This window comes from Bufo gargarizans, chromosome 3, assembly GCF_014858855.1.
Source record: "Bufo gargarizans isolate SCDJY-AF-19 chromosome 3, ASM1485885v1, whole genome shotgun sequence".
NCBI lineage: Eukaryota > Metazoa > Chordata > Amphibia > Anura > Bufonidae > Bufo > Bufo gargarizans.
In genome coordinates this window covers 474630322-474654577 of record NC_058082.1, presented here as the reverse complement: position 1 = coordinate 474654577, position 24256 = coordinate 474630322, and the positions used below count along the sequence as shown (strand labels likewise).

Here is a 24256-nt window from a genome sequence, read left to right as displayed (position 1 = left end):
TAAAGGGGGTTTTCTAGGGATGAAAATTTAAAATAACTCTCACGTTATTAATACATTTATTTTCTTAGTATATAGACTCTGCTGAACTAGAACCTTCAAACAAAACAGAAGACCCTGTGAAATATCATAAGGCCTGGGAAAAGCTGTGCAAAGCTCAGTAAGTGATGTATTACATGGACAGTATATAGTAATGCAATAATATGACTTATGTGTCCTGATGACTTAAAAAAAAAAGGAAAATTAAAGGGGTTTACTTATTGATGACATATTTTAAAGGGGCTGTTCGACTTCATATAGATTTTTAAATCCTCCCAACCTGTCGAGTGAAGAATATTTTCCTGCTCCCCGATGCTCAGTTCCGTCCATGCCAGAAATTTACATGACATGACGGAAGCACAGTGAAAGACGGCAGTGGACTCACAAAGCCAGAACCAAACATCGGTGAACAGGAAAGTATGCTTCCGTTGACAGTGCCCTTTCGGTGGGAGGTATAAACTATATGAAACTGAACAACCCCTTTGACCATAGGTCATCGGTATCAGATCAGCAAGGGTCTCCTGTATCAGGTGACAATGTTACAAACCGAAATATTTGTTGTAATAATTAAGTGTTCTTGCATAGCAAGACCACTTATTGTTATCTCACATATATATTCTTATTATTATAGCTAAATTTTCCACCCTAACTCCCCCCACAGTTTTTACACTACATCAGAATCAGCTTTATTCGCCAAACACGACACAATCGATCGTGCTCGGAATTGTGTTTGGCACAGGTACAGGCATAGTACTAGGGGGGGGAGGTTCTGCGATGAGCACAGCAGGGGCGAGGGATCATGAGCGGGTGATGGGACGTGGTGAGTTCAGCAGTCTGACGGCCGTTAGGAAGAAAGTGTTTAGCCTCCTCGATGTCCTGGCAGGGATGGCCTTATACCTGAGGCCGGACTTTAGACGTCTGAAGAGATGATGGCCCGGGTGGGAGTGGTCAATGGATATTTTCAGTGCCCTGGAGCGCAGTCTGTCAAGGAAGATAGAGTCAAGGGGTGGTAGTGGCAGTCGGGTAGTCCTCTCCGCCGAGCTGATGACCCTTTGTAGTTTGCGCTTGTCACTGGCTGATGAGCCGGCATACCAAACGAGAAGAGAGGAGCACAGTACCGACTCGATGGTGCAGGAGTAGAAGGACTTCAGTAGGTCCTGTGCCATTCTGAACTTCTTCAGATGTCGAATGAAGTAGAGCCGCTGGTGAGCCTTCTTTATGATGGACGAGATGTTGGGATGCCAGGATAGGTCCTCAGAGATTGTCGTGCCTAGGAGGCGGGCGCTGGGTACCCTTGCGACTTCAGATCCATCAATGTAGGTCGGGGGGGGACTACCCTTCTCTTCCTGAAGTCGATGACCAGCTCGACCGTCTTTGTGGTGTTTAGGACCAGATTGTGCACGCCACACCAGTTGCTGACCCTGTCGATTTCCTTACGGTAGGCCTGCTCATCGCTGTCGCTAATCAGGCCCACGAGTGTGGTGTCATCTGTGAACTTGATGACTTTAACTGAGGCCTCCTCTGATCTGCACTCATTCGTGTACAGAGAGAACATGAACGGCGATAGTACACATCCCTGAGGGGCGCCAGTGTTGGTGACCCTCTGTTTGGAGGACAGATTGCCTAATCTGACGACCTGGGACCTGTTAGTGAGGAAGTCCATGATCCAGTGTCGTAGTGTAGGGTGGACATCAAGCGCCGTGAGGTTCCTCAGCAGGATACTGGAGGAGATGGTATTAAAAGCCGAGCTGAAGTCTAGAAGGAGGATTCTCGCGTATGTGTTGGGTTTGTCAAGGTGTTCAGTGACGTACTCTAGACACATGTTAATCGCATCATCAGTGGATCTGTTTGCCCTGTAGGCGAATTGCAGAGGGTCCAGCCGGTCCAGAGTGGTGGGCTTCAGGATGGAGAGGACCACCTTCTCTAGGGTCTTCATGACCACCGAAGTCAGAGCCACGGGCCAGAAGTTGTTTAGATCAGAAACGCCCTGTTTCTTCGGCACAGGGATGATAGTTGAGTTCTTAAAGCAGGCGGGGACGTGACCCTCCTTAAGGGATCTGTCAAAGATTGGGGTGAGGGCCGGGACCAGTTGGCCTGAGCAATATTTTAGGCACGCAGGAGTGACACCATCGGGGCCGGGGGCTTTCCTCGCATTTAGCTTGGACAGCAGGGTGCGAACCGTAGTCACATTCACTGTAGGGGAGTCAGCGAACGGGCAAGATAATGTGCCCACTCTGGGGGACATTGGCCGAGTTACATCCACCTCAGTCGAGGTCTCGAATCTGCAGTAGAACCTGCCCAGCTCCTCTGCCAGTGCCTGACAAGGGGTAGTGAGCGCTGGGGGGGGGGGGGGGTTTGTAGTTAGTCGCGGCACTTCCAGACCGCCATCCGGTCGTTCGAGCGTAGATAATGATGGATGCGAACTGCATGCAGTTCCCGATTTAGGCAGTTTTTGGTCAGTCTGTACTCTACTTGACTCTACTAGACAGTAATATACCAAAACATGCGGATTATTCACGATTGATGTGCTATTACTTTGTGGAACGTTTTGCCGAATGGTTCACAAAATATCTGGTCCCATAGGAATGAATATGAATGTAGGAGCTGACAAAAGCTAGAGTGGGAGCTGAAAAATTAGGACATGATTTCTAAACTGCCACCACTCTCTTATTTTCAAGCCCACCTACACAAATCTTATATAAAAACATTCAGCTATCCCTGCTGCCACTAAAAATGTCCACGGCTAAGCCATAGTCCTGATAGTTTTCACAATATGACCATTTGTTTGCAACTCATGCTGCCCATTGACATTCATTGAAACTCCACTCTAGCCAATATCTAAACTGCAACTGTGCCTTCATTTTTAATATTTCAGAGACATACTTTTTAAACTACAACTGTTTGAAGATGGCAACCGCCAGTGAAGTGAGCAAGTGGGAGCAGTTTGTTTTTAACCGCTCTTCTCTGCCCTTGCTGTACAGTGAGTTGCCATAGGAACCCACGTGGGTGAGCAGCCAGCAGAGTGACAAAAGCTAGAGTGTGAGCTGAAAAATCAGGACATGATTTCTAAACTGCCACCACTCCCTCATTTTCAAGCCCACCTACACAAATCGTCTGCTAATGCTTTTATTAATGTATGTTTTAATGTAACTGTAAAGCAGTTTGGGCAACAACATTGCAATTAAATGTGCAATATAAATAAATAATAGTTGAAATGCATTTCTCACTCTATCAAGCTTGCCATGTGCACTTTTGAAATTTGATCAATCAATTGGTTAGTGTAATGTTTACTATCTTTACTCACTCCAAACACTCCACACAGTTATTGTGCCCACTCCATAAAGTTACTCTGCCCAGTCCAACCTTTCCACAGTTACTCCAGACACTCCAACCACACAAGAGTTATTCAAGCCATTCCACCCATTTACTCCACCTACTCCAGTTGTAGACTACTGGTGGAGGCAAGAACACTTCACACAATTTCCCCAGAAATTATAGCTTTTCTAGTTTCAAGATGTCCTGCATTCGGTAATTTTTTACAGAAATGATGACACTACTGTTCATGAGCTGTGTCTGTTATTGCAGCTCATCCCCATTCAGATGCATTCAGATGGCCATAGATATGAGATAACTGTTTTGTTCATATGTCTATTATCGGACTTGTTAAGCAGAGGCGTTCTAATAATTGAGTGGTGAGCCTGCAATTAAAGGCCAAATTACCCGGAGAGTCTCTATAGGTTATTTTAGGACCACTGCACCCTAGGCAGAATACAGGCTCTAATCTTTGACTTGTATTTTGCTAACAACTCCAAGGGCAGTAGTGGTTGATATGATCTCCCCACCACTACCCTGTTCAAGAATCTAGTACACCTGACCTGCAGGGGCGGATTAAGTGCATCATAGGCCCGGGGCTGTTTCCTAAACTTGGGCCCCTTTTCTCCATTTATTAATGTGGTAGCGGAATATCCATAACGGAATTCTTAGATAACCCGAACCTTATACGCCGAACTTGAAAACAGAAGTTCGCTCATCCCTAGTGCCCAGCCCAGCACACCAAGTGTTTGATATTAAAATGGTGGATTACAATTGATCCTTCTCTTCACAGGTGCCCAGCCCAGCACACCAAGTGTTTGAACATCAAAATGGTGGATTATTAATCCCTGTAAACTATCATTTTGATGGTCAAAAACTTGGTGTGCTGGGCTAGGCACCTGTGAAGAGAAGGATCAATTGTAATCCACCATTTTAATATCAAACACTTGGTGTAATAATCCATCATTTTTATAGTCAAACACACTTTGTGATGGGCAGTGGCCACTGTGAAAAAAGAGGCAGAGCAGAGGCCAGACAGCAGCAGCCATTTCAGTCAGATTAGAGCCAAAGCTGCAGAGTGGCTGTAGCCTGTAATCTGACTAAAATGTCCACTGTTGCTCTGCCTCTCACTCACAGACACAGGCAGCCCACAGTCCCACTGCCCTGCTGCCCAGGCCATCACCATTCATTAGAATTTACTAGCTTTGGCTGCTGCTGCGCCTGCTCACTTGAATACTGGAAGTTAACTCCGACGAAGCAGGTCCTCCATGCTGCTTTCTCTCACAGACCCAGCCAGGCTGTCCTGACTCCTGGCGCTGGCAATAGTAAGTGGTGGCACTGAGAAGACTGGGGGCGGGAATAAAGCACTGCAGCGTGCCTTCTGTGATGGAGGAGGCGGAGCTACAGTGAGTGACTGACTGAGTCACGTGCCCCCCTCCTCTCCTCTCCTCAGCACTCTGTATTCCGCCGAATCCGCCCTGCTTCATTTTTACAGCCTATCTTCGCGGCGCTGAAGGGGGCGGGATCAAGCAAGCCCGCCGGCTGTTACTGTCTGCACTGCATCAGGCAGCGCAGCGGCGTGTAAGTGAAGAGCTGGCTGTGCGTCGCTACTGCAGATATATTTTAGTAACTTGGGGTCTGGTGGTGGTGCAAAATGGGGCGTTTAGGATGGCAAATTGGCGATGGGCCCCTCACTCACCCTGGGCCCGGGGCTGCCGACCCAAACGCCCCAATTATAATCCGCCACTGCTGACCTGGCACTGAAAAGGAAAAATAATTTTAGATAATAATGAAATAACAACAGCTCCTTTCTAAGACATACAGCCGCGGAATCAGCCTGCACAGGCTGATTTGTGCACACCTAGACATTAGGAGCGCAAGGAGGTCCACCCTTTTAATTAAATAACACCGCCTTACTGTAATTGAATACTATCACCATAACATGACTGGAGAACACCACCATGCTTTGGATAATACCAGCATTCCATGACTGGCTGCCACTTCAATACCGTGACCAAAAAATACAGCCATAATATGACAATATATACAACCATATACTGTGACTGGATAATAATTCTGTACAGTAAATGGATAACACCCCAATACTGTGACTATACTGGTGCTGGATGAAAGTACTACATGAATACCAAAATTACCACCATACTGTAAGCGAATATTATCACCATATCGAAAGTGAATATTACCACCATACAGCAAGTAAATATTACCACCATATAGTAAGTGAATATTACCACCATACTTTATGTGAATATTACCACCATACTGTAAGTGAATAGTACCACCATATCGTAAGTGAATATTACCACCATACAGTAAGTAAATATTACCACCATATTGAAAGTGAATATTACCACCATACTGTATGTGAATATTACTACCAAACAGTAAGTAAATATTACCACCATACAGTAAGTAAATATTACCACCATATCGAAAGTGATTACCACAATATAGTAAGTGAATATTACCACCATACTGTATGTGAATATTACCATACAGTAAGTAAATATTACCACCATACAGTAAGTGAATATTACCACCATACTGTATGTAAATATTACTGCCATACTGTATATAAATATTACCACCATATAGTAAGTAACTGTTACCACCATACTGTAAGTAAATAGTACCACCATATCGTAAGTGAATAATACTGCCATATTGCAAGTGAATATTACTACCATATTGTATGGGAATATTACCACCATATAGTGACTGAATATTACCACCATATTGCAAGTGAATATTACCACCATATGAAGACTGATTACAATGACAACAAAAAAATAATAATAATTGAACTCAAAAAAAGACAAAGCAGGAAAAAATAACAGAGGGTGCAATAATATTTAGCAATACACACCCAAAAAAAGGGTAGTGCCTCAGCATAAAAACAAGGGAAAAGTAGAAGGAAGTAAAGGAAAGGGAGAAGGGGACCATGCAGAGCTGCAAAAGATGGGAAAGTTTAGTATTGGATTTACACATACAAGAACCAGAACAATCTGATGGCGTTTGTCCCGATAACAGATGCGATTATGTAAAAAGAGGTGACATTCTTGTAGTAACACTTCTGTCTGTTATATCGGTAAATAACTGGATGGATCAGCGCACCTCTGTGGGACTGGACTCAAAACTGCTGACAGCATTCTACAAGTGACAGGGAGAGAGTCGCAGACATACCTAGAGAGATGGCCCTGAATGTTGCATGACAGATATCTATGTTTTTATATCCTCACTCAGCTGCGACCGCAGGTGCTCACGAGGTCGTGCCTTCATGCTCAATGCCCTGGGCCCTCTACACTGAATGCTTTCTGGAACCTTACTATCTCTTCTCTGAGTGACAACGCTCATGGTTTCCTGATTGAACACTAGGGCTGTCATTTACGGTGGAGGGGCCTGGGATTGCTCAGTCGGGATGCCCAGAGCAGTGAATATGAAGAGATCGCCTCCTGGGCACTCGCATCCTGCAACCTGTGTGACCATCTCTCTAGGCATGTCTGCACCACTCTACCCATCACCTACAGGTGAAACTCAAAAAATTTGAATATCGTGCAAAAGTTCATTTATTTCAGTAATGCAACTTAAAATTAGAATTTAGTGAAAAGGTTTAATATTCTATCTCGAAACTGTGACTTTGGGGTTTCATAAGCTGTAAGCCATAATCATCCAAATTATACCAAATAAAGGCTTGAAATATCTCGCTTTGCCTGTAATGAGTCGATCTCATATGTTAGTTTCACCTTTTGAGTTGTATTGCTGAAATAAATGAACTTTGCACGATATTAAAATTTTTCGAGTTTCCCCTGTATAATAGGCCGCCAGCAGCTTTGAGAGGTCATAAACTGCTGACAGACGCCTTTGAACCAATTAGAGGTTTTTGACAAAGTGCAGCAATACGCCAAAGGAGTGATAGGTTTAAAATGCATGTGGATTCTGAAATGTTTACTTCATTGTCATATTCTTATTATTAAACAGTGAAATGTTAGACGGGAATGGTTTCCACCCATCTTTTATACCTCAGGTAGTGCCCTGAAGGAACTAATAGGCTTACCTTTGAATACAAAGGAGACAGATGCACATTCAGTGTACCTTGGCGGAGTATTTTCTGCGTTCACTAGGAGGTCTGCCTGCATATCTTTATGTTCAGGATGTGGCAGAGCTGCCAGCCCCGCAGGGAGAACATTCATTTTATTTATTCCTCACATTCATTTCAGCCTCCTACGAGATGTTCCATGCAGTATTGCCATTTGGTGTAAAAAGCTGTTACAAAAATGTCTGTTATTAGAGGCTTTCCATTTTCAGGCTAAATGTCTATGCTGATTTATTTCATAGCATATCTTTCTAGGAGTCGGAGCTCCATTTTCTGTTCCAGATCTCCAAATAACCTACTTCTCTGAACACATTCGTAGAGTTAGGCAAAATGCACACTACTGTCTTTTTTGTCCAGTTCCGATATGCATTTTTTGCAGATCGGACAAGGACCCAGTCACTTCAATGAGGTGGCAAAAGATGCAGACAGAAAACCGTGTGCTGTCCGCATCCGTATGTCTGTTCTGCGGCACCCACCAAAAAATAGAACATGCCCTATATGTGTCCATTTTATGGACAAGGATAGGACAGTTCTATAAATGGCAGAGTGTTCCGTTCCGCAAAATGCAGCACACACACGGCCGGTATCTGTGTCTAATAGTTGGGGAGGAGGAGCATTTCATGACCATGCTTTGCAAGACAAGGTGGCTGGTGGCAAAGACCAATAGGATGGGAAGCCAAACAGAGCTTTCCACCCTCAATTGAAGTCTGAGTATGGAAACGCTGAGCAGGCTGTTATCTGATATTTATGACATGACCTGTACATATTTTGCACATGTTGGTCTGAATTTCACTTGAAATAATAATACATTCTGTCTTCCTGCCCTTCACTAGAGAGAAGCCTAGGAGCTGCAAGCAGATTTAGATTTTTTTGGGTGGCATAACGGGTAGAAACTAATTTAGTATTTTTTGAGACCTTTTACTGAGGAGGAGGGTCTCTGGAGGACAGAGAGAAGAGCAGAATCCAAAGGTTTAAAGCGGTTGTCCGGGTTCAGGGCAGAGATGAAGTATACCCACCTCTAAAACTGCCCAGAACAGCACTTTTAAACCGCCCATTTGTGCCAGTGATGTCAAGGGCTCCCTGCTAGGCGGAAGTCTCTGTATAGAATACTGGTGTATAGCCTGGTACGTCACTGGCTCACAATAAACAGACCTTGCCCTGCACAATGCAGCGCAAGGCAAGAGGAGCATGGCAGCAAGGAAATGCTCTGATGCTCCACTCGTACATGGTAAAGGAGTGAAAGGGAGCTACTTTCGGGATTAGCCCTAAACTGTCAAGATTTAAGGTGGTTGTCCGGGTTCAGGGTTTGGAGACTTCCACCTAGCAGGGAGTCCGGTGATGTCACAGCACAAAGGGGTGGTATATAGCGGTGTTCTCGGCAAGTCCCTGTCTAGCATACTGATGTAAAGCCTAGTACGTCAGTGGCTCACAACTAACAGACCTTGCCTTGCGCTGCATTGCACATACCTTTAGATTTCTGGTAAAGATATTCAGATTAGTTTTTCTTCCAAAAAAGAAAAGAATGCTACAGAGACGTTGCCTGGCCTCCAATAGTCCGCATACATACTACCCATACTACGTGTTTTCCATAATGAGAAATTGTACCCCCCCAGACAACGCATATATATATTGTCCAGAAACCCAGAATAGTTTCAACGAATTGGACCCAAGACATATTTTAACAAATTCGCTCATCTCTAATATATACTGTATATATAAAACACATACTGTATATAGATGACCCTTCACAATAAGTGATTGCCAAAGCTTATCTACTCCCTCCTGACCACTGCACAGGTCTCAGAGACTGTCTACTAAACTGGCTATTGTGTAATGGGGATTTTACCACCCTGGAAGTTATAGAAAAGCTTTTTCCTCCTTCACACTGAGGCGGTCATAAAAGAAAGCCTCACAGTTAGGCTCCATTCACACATCCGCAATTGCGGACCCATACATTTCTATGAGGGCCGCACGACGTGCAGCCCCGATCCGGAATTGCGGACCCGCACTTCTGGGTCCGCAATTCCGATCCTGAAAAAAATAGAACATGTCCTATTCTTGTCCGCAATAGCGGACAAGAATAGGCATATTCTCTTAGTGCGGAACGCACATTGCCGCTGGCCTTGTTTTGCGGATCCGCAAAACACACACAGATGTGTGAATGGACCCTTAGACCTCTTGCACACGACTGTATGGGTTTTTCAGTATTTTGCGGTCTGCAAAAAACGGATCCGCAAAAAATACGCATGACGTCCGTGTGCATTCTATTTTTTGCGGAACGGAACAGCTGGCCCCTAGTAGTACAGTACTATCCTTGTCCGTTATGCGGACAATAATAGGACATGTTCTATCTTTGAACTGAACGGAAATACGGAAATGGAAGGCATACGGAGTACCTTCTGTTTTTGTGGCGGATCCATTGAAATGAATGGTTCCGTATACGGAGCGCAAAAAACGGAACATAAACAGGAAAAGAAAAACGTTTGTGTGCAAGAGGCCTCAGGGCTCATGCACACGAACATATTTTCTTTCCGTGTCCATTTCGGGTTTTTTTGCGGACCGTATATGGAACCATTTATTTCAATGTGTCCGCAAAAAATAAACGGAAGGTACTCTGTGTGCATTCCGTTTCCGTATGTCCGGATTTGCATTCTGCAAAAAAATAGAACATGCCCTATTATTGTCCGCATTACGTTTTATTAGGGGCCAGTTGTTCTGTTATGCAAAATACAGAATGCACAAGGACGTCATCCATATTTTTTGCGGATTCGTTTTTTGTGGACCCCAAATCACATACGGTCGTGTGCATGAGGCCTTAGCAACACAAACACCAAGTGGTCTTAACCGCAGACAAGACCTTATATTACCCTTCCTGACACCCAGGCTTCATAGGAATATAGTCTCGTATAGACTGCAGTGGTAAATCATTGCAATCTATCGGAGAAGCGATCAGAGATTGACATGTTCAATTCCCTAGGAGGACTTAAAGTGTAAAAGAAAGTTTAAAAAAAAATAAAAAAATCACTTTTTCTCTAAAATAAAATAAAAAATAAATAAGATAAAGATCATAGGCATCGCTACATTCCAAAATGCCCAAACTATTAAAATGTAAAAGTATTTATCCTGTATGGTTTATTTGCTTCCTCCCCCCAATTTTTTTTAATGAAAAGTTATCTAAATGTCGTATACATCCCCAAATGGTATTAATAAAAAATACAGATCGCCGCCCCCCCGCCCCCGAAAAAAAAAAAGAGCCCTCAGACAGCCCCCTAAATATAAAAAAGTAATGGGGGTCAGAATATTTTTTCCAGAGTTATTCCTTTTAAATACTAAAACTCAAGAAAAGCTATACAAATGGGGTATCACTGAAATAGTACTGACCCAGAGAATGAAGGGAACAGGTCAGTTTTACCACTTAGGGAACGCCGTATATGCGAAACCCATAAAACTGTGGTGATTGCTACTACTTTATATGTCATATTAAATGGTGCCATTAGAAAGTACAACTTGTCCTGTCAATTTGAACAGAAAAATAAAAAAGGTGTGGCTCCAGGAAGGCAGGGAGTAAAAAATGAGAATGAAAAAACGGAAAATGTGAAGTGAAAGTATAGTGGGTAGTGTACTGAAAGTGTATTTCATTTAATGACCTCTTGTGGGACATATTATGTGCCAAAAGTATATAAAAAAATAAGTAAAAATTATAATAAAATACAAATCAAAGAAATAAATAAAAATATCCACTCCAACCGAAACCCTCACCATAGTCACCCCATGCATACATATTGTACTTTAAAGGGAATCTGTCACCTATTTTGAGCCTATAAAACTGTTAACATAGCAATGTGCAATAAAGTACCTTCATTCCTGCATGTGTCCTCTTTCATTTATTCAACTTTTCATTTCTGATATGCAAATGAAGTCTCAAGGTGCCCAGAGGGGCGTTATTACTCTGCTCTAGTGCCCAGTAACGCCCCCCTGCAGTGCCCAGCCGGCCTTTCTTCCAAGCCCAGCCGACCTCCTAAGAAATAAATGTACTCCTACATCCTTGCCGAACGGCGCCACCCCCTCCCCACTACGTCATTTAATTTATCCACTGCACCGTCCTTGCATTTTGAGCCTATAAAACTGTTAACATAGCAATGTGCAATAAAGTACCTTCATTCCAGCATGTGTCCTCTTTCATTTATTCAACTTTTCATTCAGATGAAAAAGCTATTTTTCTAATATGCAAATTAAGTCTCACAGCACCGTCCTTGCTTCCTCCTCTCTTGGCCTCCGAAATCCCGCGCAGGCGCAGTATCGCTGAGTGCCTGTGCCTGTACGATGCTCCTGCTCCAGAGGGCAACAGCGCTCTGATTATGTCACTGGGCTCGGCGCATGCCCAGTGACACTATTGGGGCTGTTGCCCTCAGGACCAGGAGTATCGTACAGGCGCAGGCACTCAGCGATACTGCGCCTGCGCGGGATTTCGGAGGCCAAGAGAGGAGGAAGCAAGGACGGTGCAGTGAGACTTAATTTGCATATAATAAAAATCGCTTTTTTGAATAAAAGAAAGAGGACACATGCTGGAATGAAGGTACTTTATTGCACATTGCTATGTTAACAGTTTTATAGTCTCAAAATAGGTGACAGATTCCCTTTAAAACAACAAACACAAAATAGGGAACCCATTTTAATAATTTCTTTTGGTGTCAATTTGCATATTTAAAGAATAAGGAACTGTAATTTAAAAAATAAATAAAAATAATTTCTAAAAATCCCTAGGTGTCATGTAAAAAAAATTTGCAAAAAATATTTTTGTAGTCCAACAAATAAAAAAGTTACGACCATTAAACCACCATGTGTGCTTCATCACGAACAAAGCATCTGGTAATAAAGGCCTTTTCAGGCCTGGTCATTAGAGGGTTAATTCCATTTATAATTGTGCGCTGTATCTGTCTTCTTTGTAATATTAGAAACATTATTGCTACGCTGATTGGGGGTCATTTATTTCGAGACTTGTGACTATTTTAGTAGTACAAATAGCCCCAAGTACCTTTTTTAATACTGCTCGGTTTTATGCCGTGTTCGGAAGTTGGGTATAATGGGGGCAGGGCAGGGGTGTGTGGCAAATTTACTAACATTTACTCCTGGAAACAGGTGTAAATGTTGTCGAAAAACGCCAGACGATTGGGCTGCCGTTAATTTGCCTAATTTATGACGAGGTGCACGCGTAGGGGGGGAATCTAAGACCGATGGAAAAAAAAAAAACGGCCTTAGTAAATGACCCCCAGTGTGTCCCATTTCCTTGATTCATATATTTAATAATCTCTATAACTTTCTGACAGTTGTGCTTCTAGACTAGTCCTGAGTGTAAAATGCTCCCACTGTGTTGATATGCGGGCATGTGACTTTTCTGCGAGACTTGTTGCCGTGTAGCCGTACCTTTAAAGTGGTATTCTGGTTTCATTAAGTTATCCCCTATGCACAGGATAGGTGATAAATACTAGATCAGTGGGGATCCTACCCCTGGGACCCCCACCCCCACGATCCCAAGAACCGATCCCCTGAAATGAACAGAGTGGGCAGTCAGGCATGCGTGTTGCCGCTCCATTCATTACTATGGGAGTTCCAGAGATAGCCGGACGCTGTACTCTGCTCGTGCGACTGACTGCTCTGTTCATTGCAGGGGGTATGGGGCCCCCGTTCTTGTGATCGGTGGGGGTCCCAGCTGTAGGACCCCCACTGATCTAGTATTTATCACCTATCCTGTGGATAGGGGATATCTTAATGTAACCAGAATACCCTTTTAATAGATCTCAGTAAACCTTCATCTTTGATACTGCATCAGATGCTGGATCGGCACTTTCTTCTATAGATTGCGCTGGAGCTGTCCAGTGCCTTTCCCGCATCACAAGGACTCAGGTAATCTGGACTTTGTTTTCCACATTTCATCTAATAATACATCAGAGGCTTTTGATTCTCTAAGAATCCAGTAAGAGTCTGTTCACAATACATTTTTGCATCATATTTTATTTATGTGCAGATAAAGTTACCAGTGTGGATGACAATTATATCTATAGGTCGAGAGGTTCCATGATATACCTAAGGAGGGTCTGGTTGGCAAGTCTTTAAAGTGTCATTTACTATGATTTTCCATACAGAGTGACACAGGAATAAATTGCACAGTATAAGTTTTTTTTTTAAAGAGGGGGGTCATTGAGACATGACGTATGTTCCTGTAACATCAGAGGTTTCCCTGGGAGGAATCTGTGAATGGAGCCTAGGGCCGTTCTTATTAATTGCACGACCACTGAGTACCAGGATATTACAGCAGACAGTTGCTATTCCAATACATATATCACGAAGGGCAACTTCTAAAACGTAACCTTTTATTCTACATAAATAGGATACAAATATTTGGTCCAAACAAGACCCTGATAACCATAGTACAAAAAGCTGTCAAAACAATGGACGGTTAACAAAAATACCAACAATATAATGCGAATAAGGGCAGAGGATTAGGATATATCTGTCCCTATTCTTGCCCTTAGGCCTCATGCACACAACCGTTGTTGAGTTCCGTGTCCGTGATTTTCCGTGATTTTCTGCGGACCCATTGACTTTCAATGGTTCAGTTGAAAACTCGGATAATGCACCATTTGTCATCCGCGTCCGTGATCCGTGTTTTCAGTCCGTCAAAAAAATATGACCTGACAATGGTTCGCGGACCCATTCAAGTCAAGGCACACAAGATTGTCATCCGCATCCGTGATCCGTGTCCGTTATTTTCCTATCATTTGCAAGGCAAACTTGACTTACATTTTTTTTTTATTTCCTTCATGTCTGGTGATCCTCCGAAAATCAAGGAAGACACACAGATTAACGCCTCTTACCTCGTCACAGATGTTTTCTTGTCTGGGGTGCTCCAGTAATGTTTTCATTTATCGGTTATTTATGTTTACTCTGTATATTGCAACCTATTACCATACTGATGCTTTTAGCCCCCTGATGAACCTTTGATTATCTGTAAGGGGAAACGTGTTGGGACATTGTATTTCGTGTCAGAAAGTGATAGGGCTATATAAGGACAGGCTAGCCCAGGAACGTGGACAGTGTGCAACTACCTTTAAGGTGCATCTCTGGGCTGAGGAGTCTCTTTAAGGGCAAGAATAGGGACATATATATCCTAATCCTCTTACAAAAAACAAAATGGCTGCACACCGTTATATATACAAACAATAGAGCTAAGAAATGGGGGTCATTCTAGATAAAAGTGGTACAATACCGACTATAAAGGAGTAATGGAAGCTCTTAGCGCACATACGTGTCGGGCCCATCTACCAGGCGTCAAGGTGGCTTCCGCAGATGGGTCCCTATCACTAAATATACTGCCTCACTTTGGACTTACTCAAGCCTACAATATTCAGGACAGTGTAGGAACCGGCTACATACGTACATTGCTCAGAAGTCCCAGGTAGATTCGCGTGTTCAGTCTAAAAGAGGTGCTACCCTCAATATATTGCAAGAAAATTTAGACTAGAACCTTCAGAATCACAGGTGCATATCCATGAAGCGAACATAATTACAAACAACAAAATGGCTGCACACTGTTATATATACAAACAATAGAGCTAAGAAATGGGGGTCATTCTAGATAAAAGTGGTACAATACCGACTATAAATGAGTAATAAAAGCTCTTAGCGCACATACGTCTCGGGCCCATCTACCAAGCGTCAAGGTGGCTTCCGCAGATGGGTCCCTAACACTAAATATACTGCCTCACTTTGGACTTACTCAGGCTGGGTTCACACCTGAGCGTTTTACATTGCGTTCCTACGCGCTGTAAAACGCTCAACAAGGAGAAACCAATGATTCCCTATGGGAATAGTTCTCACCTGGGCGCTTTACAGCGCGTACGATCGCGCTGTAAAACGCCCGACGCCCCAAGAAGTACATGAGCTTCTTTGGGGAGTCTTGTCGCGCGTTCCCGTACATAGACTTTCGGGAACGCGCGACAATGGGTGCGTTCGCTTGTCTTTGTATGCGCGATTACAATCGCGCATACAGAGCACTCCTTTCAGAACGCTGAGGTCTGAACCCAGCGTTAAGCATCCAATATTCAGGGCTGTGTAGGAACCAGCTACAAACGTACTCTGCTCAGTAGTCCCAGGTAGATGGGCGTGTTCAGTCTAAAAGAGGTGCTACCCTCAATATATTGCAAGAAAATTTTGACTAGAACCTTCAGAATCACAAGTGCATATCCATGAAGCGAACATAATTATAAAAAAACAAAATGGCTGCACACCGTTATACATACAAACAATAGAGCTAAGAAATGGGGGTTCTAGTCTAAATTCTAGCGCTAAGAGCTTCCATTATTCATTTATAGTCGGTATTGTACCACTTTTATCTATAATGACCCCCATTTCTTAGCTCTATTGTTTGTATGTATAATGGTGTGCAGCCATTTTGTTTTTTGTAATTATGTTCGCTTCATGGATATGCACCTGTGATTCTGAAGGTTCTAGTCTAAATTTTCTTGCAATATCCTAATCCTCTGTCCGCATAACATTGTCCATATTTTTGTTAACCGTCCATTGGTTTGACAGCTTTTTGTACTATGGTTATCAGGGCCTGTTTGGACCAAATATTTTTATCTTATTTAGGTAGAATAAGTCCTCATGCACACGGCCGTTGTTTGGGTCCGCATCCGAACCGCCGTTTTGGCGGCTCAGATGCGGACCCATTCACTTCAATGGAGCCGCAAAAGATGCGGACAGCACTCCGTGTGCTGTCCGCATTCGTTGCTCTGTTCCGCGGCCCCGCAAAAAAAATATAACATGTCCTATTCTTGTCCGCGCTTTGCGGACAAGAATAGGCATTTATATTGATGGCCACCTGTTCCGTTTTGCTAATTGCGGAAGGCACACGGGCGGCTACCGTTTTTGTGGACCGCAAAAAACAGCACGGTCGTGTGCATGTAGCCTAAAGGTTAAGTTTCAGAAGTTACCCTCAGTGATATACGTTCTCGTTAATTGCACTGAAAAGAAGAAGCGAGGTCAAGGGTGCTCTACAGGTTTTGACTGAGGAGAACTCCTTGAAATTGTATTTTCCGGACAGTGGGACCGAAGTGGTTCTTCAACATTACGTACAAATGGACTGCTGAGTTTCTTATGGCGTTTAAGAGAGATCAATCAGGTTAAAATATTGGAAATGACATAAGTAAATGGCCAATCACTTTAAAAGCATGATACATTTCAAGGCACTTGGATTGCCTAGAGAGAGCTTGTATGAAGGTGATAATTCCTTGGTGAGTAAAGCTTTACATGCAGCTCCTTCCTGAACAGTTTTTCTTCCCGTTAATACATTTCTAGTATAATGCGATGCGAGATACGCCATCATTTATCCTGCATAGATGGTCTGACAAAAAATGCCGGCTTGTCCTTGAATGAAGGCCGGCATGGCAAACCACAAATACTGTGAAAATAACACCTGCTAGAATACTGTAGATGCCCTATTACTATCCTGCATTATCATACTGATCTATATAAGCATTAAGTGAAGTGTGAACAGTTCATTCTTTTTAAGCCTATTTATGGCTGATGCTTCTACAACAAGGCTATATGATGTATTTATAAAAGCATTTTTGCAGATAATAGGCTTCCGTTACATTGTCAGTTTGACATTCCATGAGTAACATCGGTGGCATGTGTGCATGCCCATATCCATCAGGGCCAGATTTACCATTACAGGGAGTGCAGAATTATTAGGCAAGTTGTATTTTTGAGGATTAATTTTATTATTGAACAACAACCATGTTCTCAATGAACCCAAAAAACTCATTAATATCAAAGCTGAATATTTTTGGAAGTAGTTTTTAGTTTTAGCTATTTTAGGGAGATATCTGTGTGTGCAGGTGACTATTACTGTGCATAATTATTAGGCAACTTAACAAAAAACAAATATATACCCATTTCAATTATTTATTTTTACCAGTGAAACCAATATAACATCTCAACATTCACAAATATACATTTCTGACATTCAAAAACAAAACAAAAACAAATCAGTGACCAATATAGCCACCTTTCTTTGCAAGGACACTCAAAAGCCTGCCATCCATGGATTCTGTCAGTGTTTTGATCTGTTCACCATCAACATTGCGTGCAGCAGCAACCACAGCCTCCCAGACACTGTTCAGAGAGGTGTACTGTTTTCCCTCCTTGTAAATCTCACATTTGATGATGGACCACAGGTTCTCAATGGGGTTCAGATCAGGTGAACAAGGATGCCATGTCATTAGATTTTCTTCTTTTATACCCTTTCTTGCCAGCCACGCTGTGGAGTACTTGGACGCGTGTGATGGAGCATTGTTCTGCATGAAAATCATGTTTTTCTTGAAGGATGCAGACTTCTTCCTGTACCACTGCTTGAAGAAGGTGTCTTCCAGAAACTGGTAGTAGGACTGGGAGTTGAGCTTGACTCCATCCTCAACCCGAAAAGGCCCCACAAGCTCATCTTTGATGATACCAGCCCAAACCAGTACTCCACCTCCACCTTGCTGGCGTCTGAGTCGGACTGGAGCTCTCTGCCCTTTACCAATCCAGCCACAGGCCCATCAAGACTCACTCTAATTTCATCAGTCCATAAAACCTTAGAAAAATCAGTCTTGAGATATTTCTTGGCCCAGTCTTGTGTGTCTGTGTGTCTGTGTTTAGTGGTGGTCGTCTTTCAGCCTTTCTTACCTTGGCCATGTCTCTGAGTATTGCACACCTTGTGCTTTTGGGCACTCCAGTGATGTTGCAGCTCTGAAATATGGCCAAACTGGTGGCAAGTGGCATCTTGGCAGCTGCACGCTTGACTTTTCTCAGTTCATGGGCAGTTATTTTGCGCCTTGGTTTTTCCACACGCTTCTTGCGACCCTGTTCACTATTTTGAATGAAACGCTTGATTGTTCGATGATCACGCTTCAGAAGCTTTGCAATTTTAAGAGTGCTGCATCCCTCTGCAAGATATCTCACTATTTTTGACTTTTCTGAGCCTGTCAAGTCCTTCTTTTGACCCATTTTGCCAAAGGAAAGGAAGTTGCCTAATAATTATGCACACCTGATATAGGGTGTTGATGTCATTAGACCACACCCCTTCTCATTACAGAGATGCACATCACCTAATATGCTTAATTGGTAGTAGGCTTTCGAGCCTATACAGCTTGGAGTAAGACAACATGCATAAAGAGGATGATGTGGTCAAAATATTAATTTGCCTAATAATTCTGCACCCCCTGTAGACACAAGGAGTGGGTGACCCTGAGGCTCAGCTCATACAGTACGGCCTGATTTAGATGACAGTGTTTTCCATCTGCGTGCTATCTGCGCTGCAACTGCATAGCACACTGACCCATTCAAGTAAATGGTGCAGTTCACATCAGGTTTTTTTTCGCCACATACCAATGGAAAGGTTATCAGGAAAAATAAAAATGTTATGGATGTTAGTCTATGGCAATGCAAAATATGACAGATTTTTAATAAACAGTGATTTTACTATGTAAAAGTAGTAAAACATGAAAAAAACGATATCAATTTGGTATAGCCATAATCGTATCAACCTGCAGGATAAAGTTATTATATCATTTATACCACATGGTGAACCACATAAAAAAAAAAAAAGCCAAATGTACCCCCAAATAGCGCCTTAAAAGCTACAGCTTGTCCTGCAAAAAATAAACCCTCACACTTCTCTTTGAAAAAGAAAAAAAAAAAAATTATGGCTCTTAAACATTTCAGCAAATTTCTGAGCCCTGGTGTATTTCCAAACAGCAGTTTACGAAGACAAATAGTGTGTTACAGTATTAGGGGAAAATGGGTAGCAAATTGTGGGGTGATATTCTGCTATCCCTTGTGAAAAGGAAAGTTTGGGCTTAAAGCACCATTGTTTTGTAAATAAAATAAAAAAGGAATGTATCGTAATTTTTCATTTTCACAGCCAAGTGTTATAATGTTTATGAAACACCTGTTGGGTCAAAGTGCTTACTACACCCCTTAAAAACTCCTTGGGTGGTGTAGTTTCCAAAATGTCAATTTTTGGGGGTTTCCAATGTAGAGGTAACTCAGGGTCTCTTCAAATGCAGCATTTCTCCTAAAGACCAGCAAAATCTGCCCTCCAAAAACCATATGTTTCTCTAAAATGGGGTCATTCATGGGCGGTTTCTATTATGTAAGCTCCTCAAAGTGACTTCAGAACTGAATTGGTCCTTAAAGTTGATTTTGGAGATTTTCTTGAAAATTAAAAAAATTGCTTCTAAAATTCTAAACCTTCTAACGTCCTAAAAAAATAAAATAACAGTACCAAAATGATGCCGACATAAATTAGACATATGGTGAATGTTAATTAATAATTTTTATGAGTTATCACTATCTGTCCTAAAACCTGAGAGATTCTAATTTAGAAAATAGTAAATTTTTTACTATTAAAATTTTTCAAACTTTCCGTTAAATCTTGGATTTTTAAGGTAAAACTTAATGACTCAAATTTACCATTGTCATGAAGTTCAATGTGTCACAAAAAACTATCTCAGGAAGGCTTGGATTAGTAAAAGCATTCCAAAGTAATTACCACTAGGGGTGGGCGATATGGCCTAAAATCTAGATTGCGATATAATTTTATGCATGTGCAATATGCGATATATATATCGCGATATATTGTTTTCTATATTGGGGGAGGGGGTGTTTAAACTTTTTTTTTTACTTTTTATTTAATAACTATTAGCCTCCTTAAGGGCTAGAACCCTTGTCATATTCACCCTAATAGAGCTCTATTAGGGTGAATAGGAGTTTACACTCTCCCTGCTGTCCTGTGCTTTGTGCACAAAACAGCAGGGAGCTGACCATGGCAGCCAGCCTCTCATGTGCCCCCCAGCCTCTGATCCGCCCCCCAGCCTCTCATGTGTCCCCCAGCCCCTGATCCGCCCGCCAGCCTCTCATGTGCCCCCCAGCCCCCGATCCGCCCCCCAGCCTCACATGTGCCCCCCAGCCTCTGATCAGCTCCCCAACCTCTCATGTGCCCCCAGCCCCTCATGTGCCCCCAGCCTCTCCCTCTTATCAGCCCCTTCTGGTATCTCAAACCCACCCCCCCTCCCTCCCTAGTATTAATCATTGGTGGCAGTGGCCACAGGGTCCCCCCCCCCCCCATCATTGGTGGCAGTGGGCAGTTCCGACCGGAGTCCCAGCAGTGTAATGCTGGGGCTCCGATCGGTTACCATGGCAGCCAGGACTCTACTGAAGTCCTGGCTGCCATGTATGTTAGTGAGAAGAATTATACTCATGTGCTCTGTGGCCGCCGGGCGCTCCTTCTTCTCATAGGTCTGTGCGGCGCATTGCTAATGCTATAAGCATTAGCAATGCGCCGCACAGACAGAAGAAGGAGCGACCGGCGGCCACGGCGCACGTGAGTCTAATGCTGCTCACTAACATACCATGGCAGCCAGGACTTCAGTAGCGTCCTGGCTGCCATGGTAACCGATCAGAGCCCCAGCATTACACTGCTGGGACTCTGATCGGAACTGCCCACTGCCACTAATGCAGAGAACTGAAGAACATTCCCGGCACCCGACCTCTGACAGGACGCTGTGATCCGCGCGATTAACCCCTAAACTGAGGGGTTAATTGCGGTGGATCGCAGCGTGCAGTCATAGGGGCCGGGATATGGCCGGCACATTAACGCTACGTTGGTATTCAGGCATTCATTGGTGGCGCAGTGGCCACCGTCCCTCCCCTCCTCCTCCTACTCTGTTCTTATTGGTGACCAGCGGCAGCCGCGCACAGTGGGGAGGGAGGTACTCCCTCCTTCTCCACTGTGCCCGCTCAGGAGAACATGGTGCGGGCCGAGAGCGTGATCATTCACTACTGCTCCGTGGTCATATCGTGGTCCGGCGATATATGGGCGATATGCACAAAATCCATATCAGGGAACAAATTGATATCGCCTATATCGCCCACCCCTAATTACCACATAAAGTGACATGTCAGATTTGCAAAATTTTGGTCAGGAAGGGAGTAAATGGCCTGGTCTGGAAGTGGTTAAGAAACTTGCAACTGTTTTAGTGTAAAAAAAAGTCCCTTTTTTAATTGGCTGTGTGAAAACATTTATTTGCACGTCTGGTTTCACGCTGTGTTTGGCAGTTGATGTGTCTTCTCAGGCCATTCAGGTCCTGTGGCTGGTGGAGCAGTTACACTGAATTCTTGATGTTGCTCCACTGAAAGGAATTGCGAGGTACAGTATTAGATTTGGTAATCGCAGAGGCCAGCGCAGCATTGTGGAAGTTGTTTATTCTGGATTGGCCAATCTACCGTAATATTCTGGTAGAGTTTCATTCAGGTATCTGTGAAAGTCCCTCATAAGCACGATAAGGACACATGGGTTTTCTGAGCCCCAGATTCTAAGGTTGTGGAGATTTACCTTTTCACTGAGGTGAAAGGTAGCGTCATCACTGGACACCAGCCTGTCGGTTATTTCGCCCTCTTTTACTCTGCCCTGTAAGTTGATGCAAAAGTCACATTGTTCAGTAGAGATGAGCAAAGTTATCAAAAATTCGATTCAGCTTCTTCACTTTGTTACGATTTACTTTGTCACGATTCACATTCCATTGTGTGTAGTGGTGATCGTGCTTTTGTCTCCGCTTCAAATATCTTTCTCGAAGCGGAAACCTAAATAGTCTCTGGATCTTCATTTAAAGACACTTCCCTTTCTCAGTGTATGTACTGTACATTTAACATCATCTGTATGCAGAGGGTCTGCAGACTTAAAAACTTGCACCCTGCTGACATGCTTCCACTAAATGGTGACAACCTGAAGACTAATCTCTAACACGATGGGTGGCATATTCTTCTCAATTACCATATCTTACTTTCTCTGCTGTCACAGTAGTCGGTATATGTATATTTCTGAGAAAATATATGAAAGGTTTAGCAAGATCTGAGGTTTTCTGTGCAAATTGACACATTTTAAAGTCATAAAGCTAGGATAGAAACGTTTCCTTAGATATCCATTTGAATTTCTGCTCTTCCAGGAGTACACAGGTCAATATCGTATTCATCTGGTGAATGAGTATTAAAGAAGAAGAATTATTTTTGCATCCTCCAAAGAGAAGAGGCCACATAAGAGTTCTTGTTTAGGGAAAAGTGCTTTCGAAGCCTATCTGATTTACTCTTATGTGGAATCACACTGAGAGAACATTGTGCATTCAGTTTGTAAATGAGCCAAGATTGTAGAGCTAATGCCTCCTGGCTGATACAGCCTGTTGTCCTGAAGGCTCAAGGAAACTCTGCTCAGCTCATCTGTGATGCCTAAAAATGTCAATGATCACAAACAAGTCTTAGGGTGCACTTTGTATAAAGTATAATCTTTTTTTTTTTTTTTTTTCAAATACTTTATTGTTGTAATACAAAACTTTATATCCATATTACTTTACATTATTATAAAATTCATAAGCCCGTCAGTTCTATTGAGTGACATTGATTTCACTTCACCTACCCCCCACCCAGCCCCACCTTGCAGGAAGGAGAAAAAAAAAAAAAAAGGGAAGACCCTTCATAAAGCCTAGGGGGGAAAAAGGTTCTGATTAATTAACCCTATTCCAATCTTTCCAGAGTTTTTCCCACTTCAAGTAAGATCCTCTTTGTTTGTACAGAATCTTTTCATAGGTTTTCACTTTCTCGACCAGGCCCAGCCAATTGTTACACTCTGGAGCGGAAGGGGAAAACCATAATCTAGTGATCAGGAGCCTAGCCAAGAACATAACCTTGATCAGCAGTTGGCGTTTTATAGGCTGACAGTTGAGCTCCGATAAGTCCCCCAGGACCCATATCCTGGGGGACAAAGGGACAAAGATGTTAAGTTTATGAGCCAGATTATTTTGGACCAGGCTCCAGTATCTGCTCACCGTTGGGCAGTCCCAGAACAGGTGTAAATGATCTGCCCCGGGATCGCCACAGCGTGGGCAATCGGAAGAGGCCCTAAGGCCTCTTTTGTATAACCATGTGGGTGTCACATAAATTTTGTGCAAAATATTAAATTGTACAACAACGTGATTAAAATTGTGTGAAACCAACTTTAAACTATCCCCCGTGTTCTCCCAGTTTGGAGAACCCACCTCTTAATATAATAATATTGGTGTAACACTGTAACGACACCTGTTGTGTGCTAGGCAGCAGAACTTGACCACTTATAACAGTTGCTTTTCTCAAGTCCTATTCAATGGCTTTCAGTACTCAAGTACCCCCAGAACTTGAGTCGAGTAGAATTACTTAAAGAGGTTATCCGAGTTAATTAAAAAAAAAAAACACCTAAAATCCCTCAGGATATACATATAATTTGGTTAAGCTAGATTTCCTCAAGTTAAAACCCATATTTACACCTTTTCATGGTTCTGTCATTGCTGTGTTTACATGCTGAGGTACATGCTGAGGGGGCGTATAACAACAAAGCCTGAGCTCTGCCTCATGAATATTTCTGGGCGTGAACGACCTGACCTTCCCCTCACCCTGCTCTGCACTTTGCAAAAAAATAAAAAAATACAGTTAGTTCCAATAAGTTCCATCGTCAAATAAGTTCCATCATCGGAGCTGCCTGCTGGATCCGCCGATCAGTGTGACAACAACTGACAGCATTTGTAGACGGATCCAGGTGCGGATCCGTGTAGAAATGTATTGCAATAACGGATCCGTCCAGCGGCACGGCCAAATAGCAGCAGGGCGGATCCGACAGGGTGAACAGCCTGTCGGATACGTCCTGCCGCTAGTGTGAAAATATCATTA

General features: G+C 43.1%; 1 protein-coding gene across 1 annotated transcript in view; it reads left to right on the top strand.

Annotated features, from left to right (window-relative positions):
- The window catches only part of CTPS2 (CTP synthase 2), a 191229-nt gene that overhangs the window by 86520 nt on the left and 80453 nt on the right, over nt 1-24256 (top strand). Inside the window, exon 11 of the mRNA XM_044286767.1 lies at nt 69-157. Within this exon, the coding sequence (XP_044142702.1) occupies nt 69-157 (89 nt within the window). The remainder of the gene's footprint in view (nt 1-68; nt 158-24256) is intronic.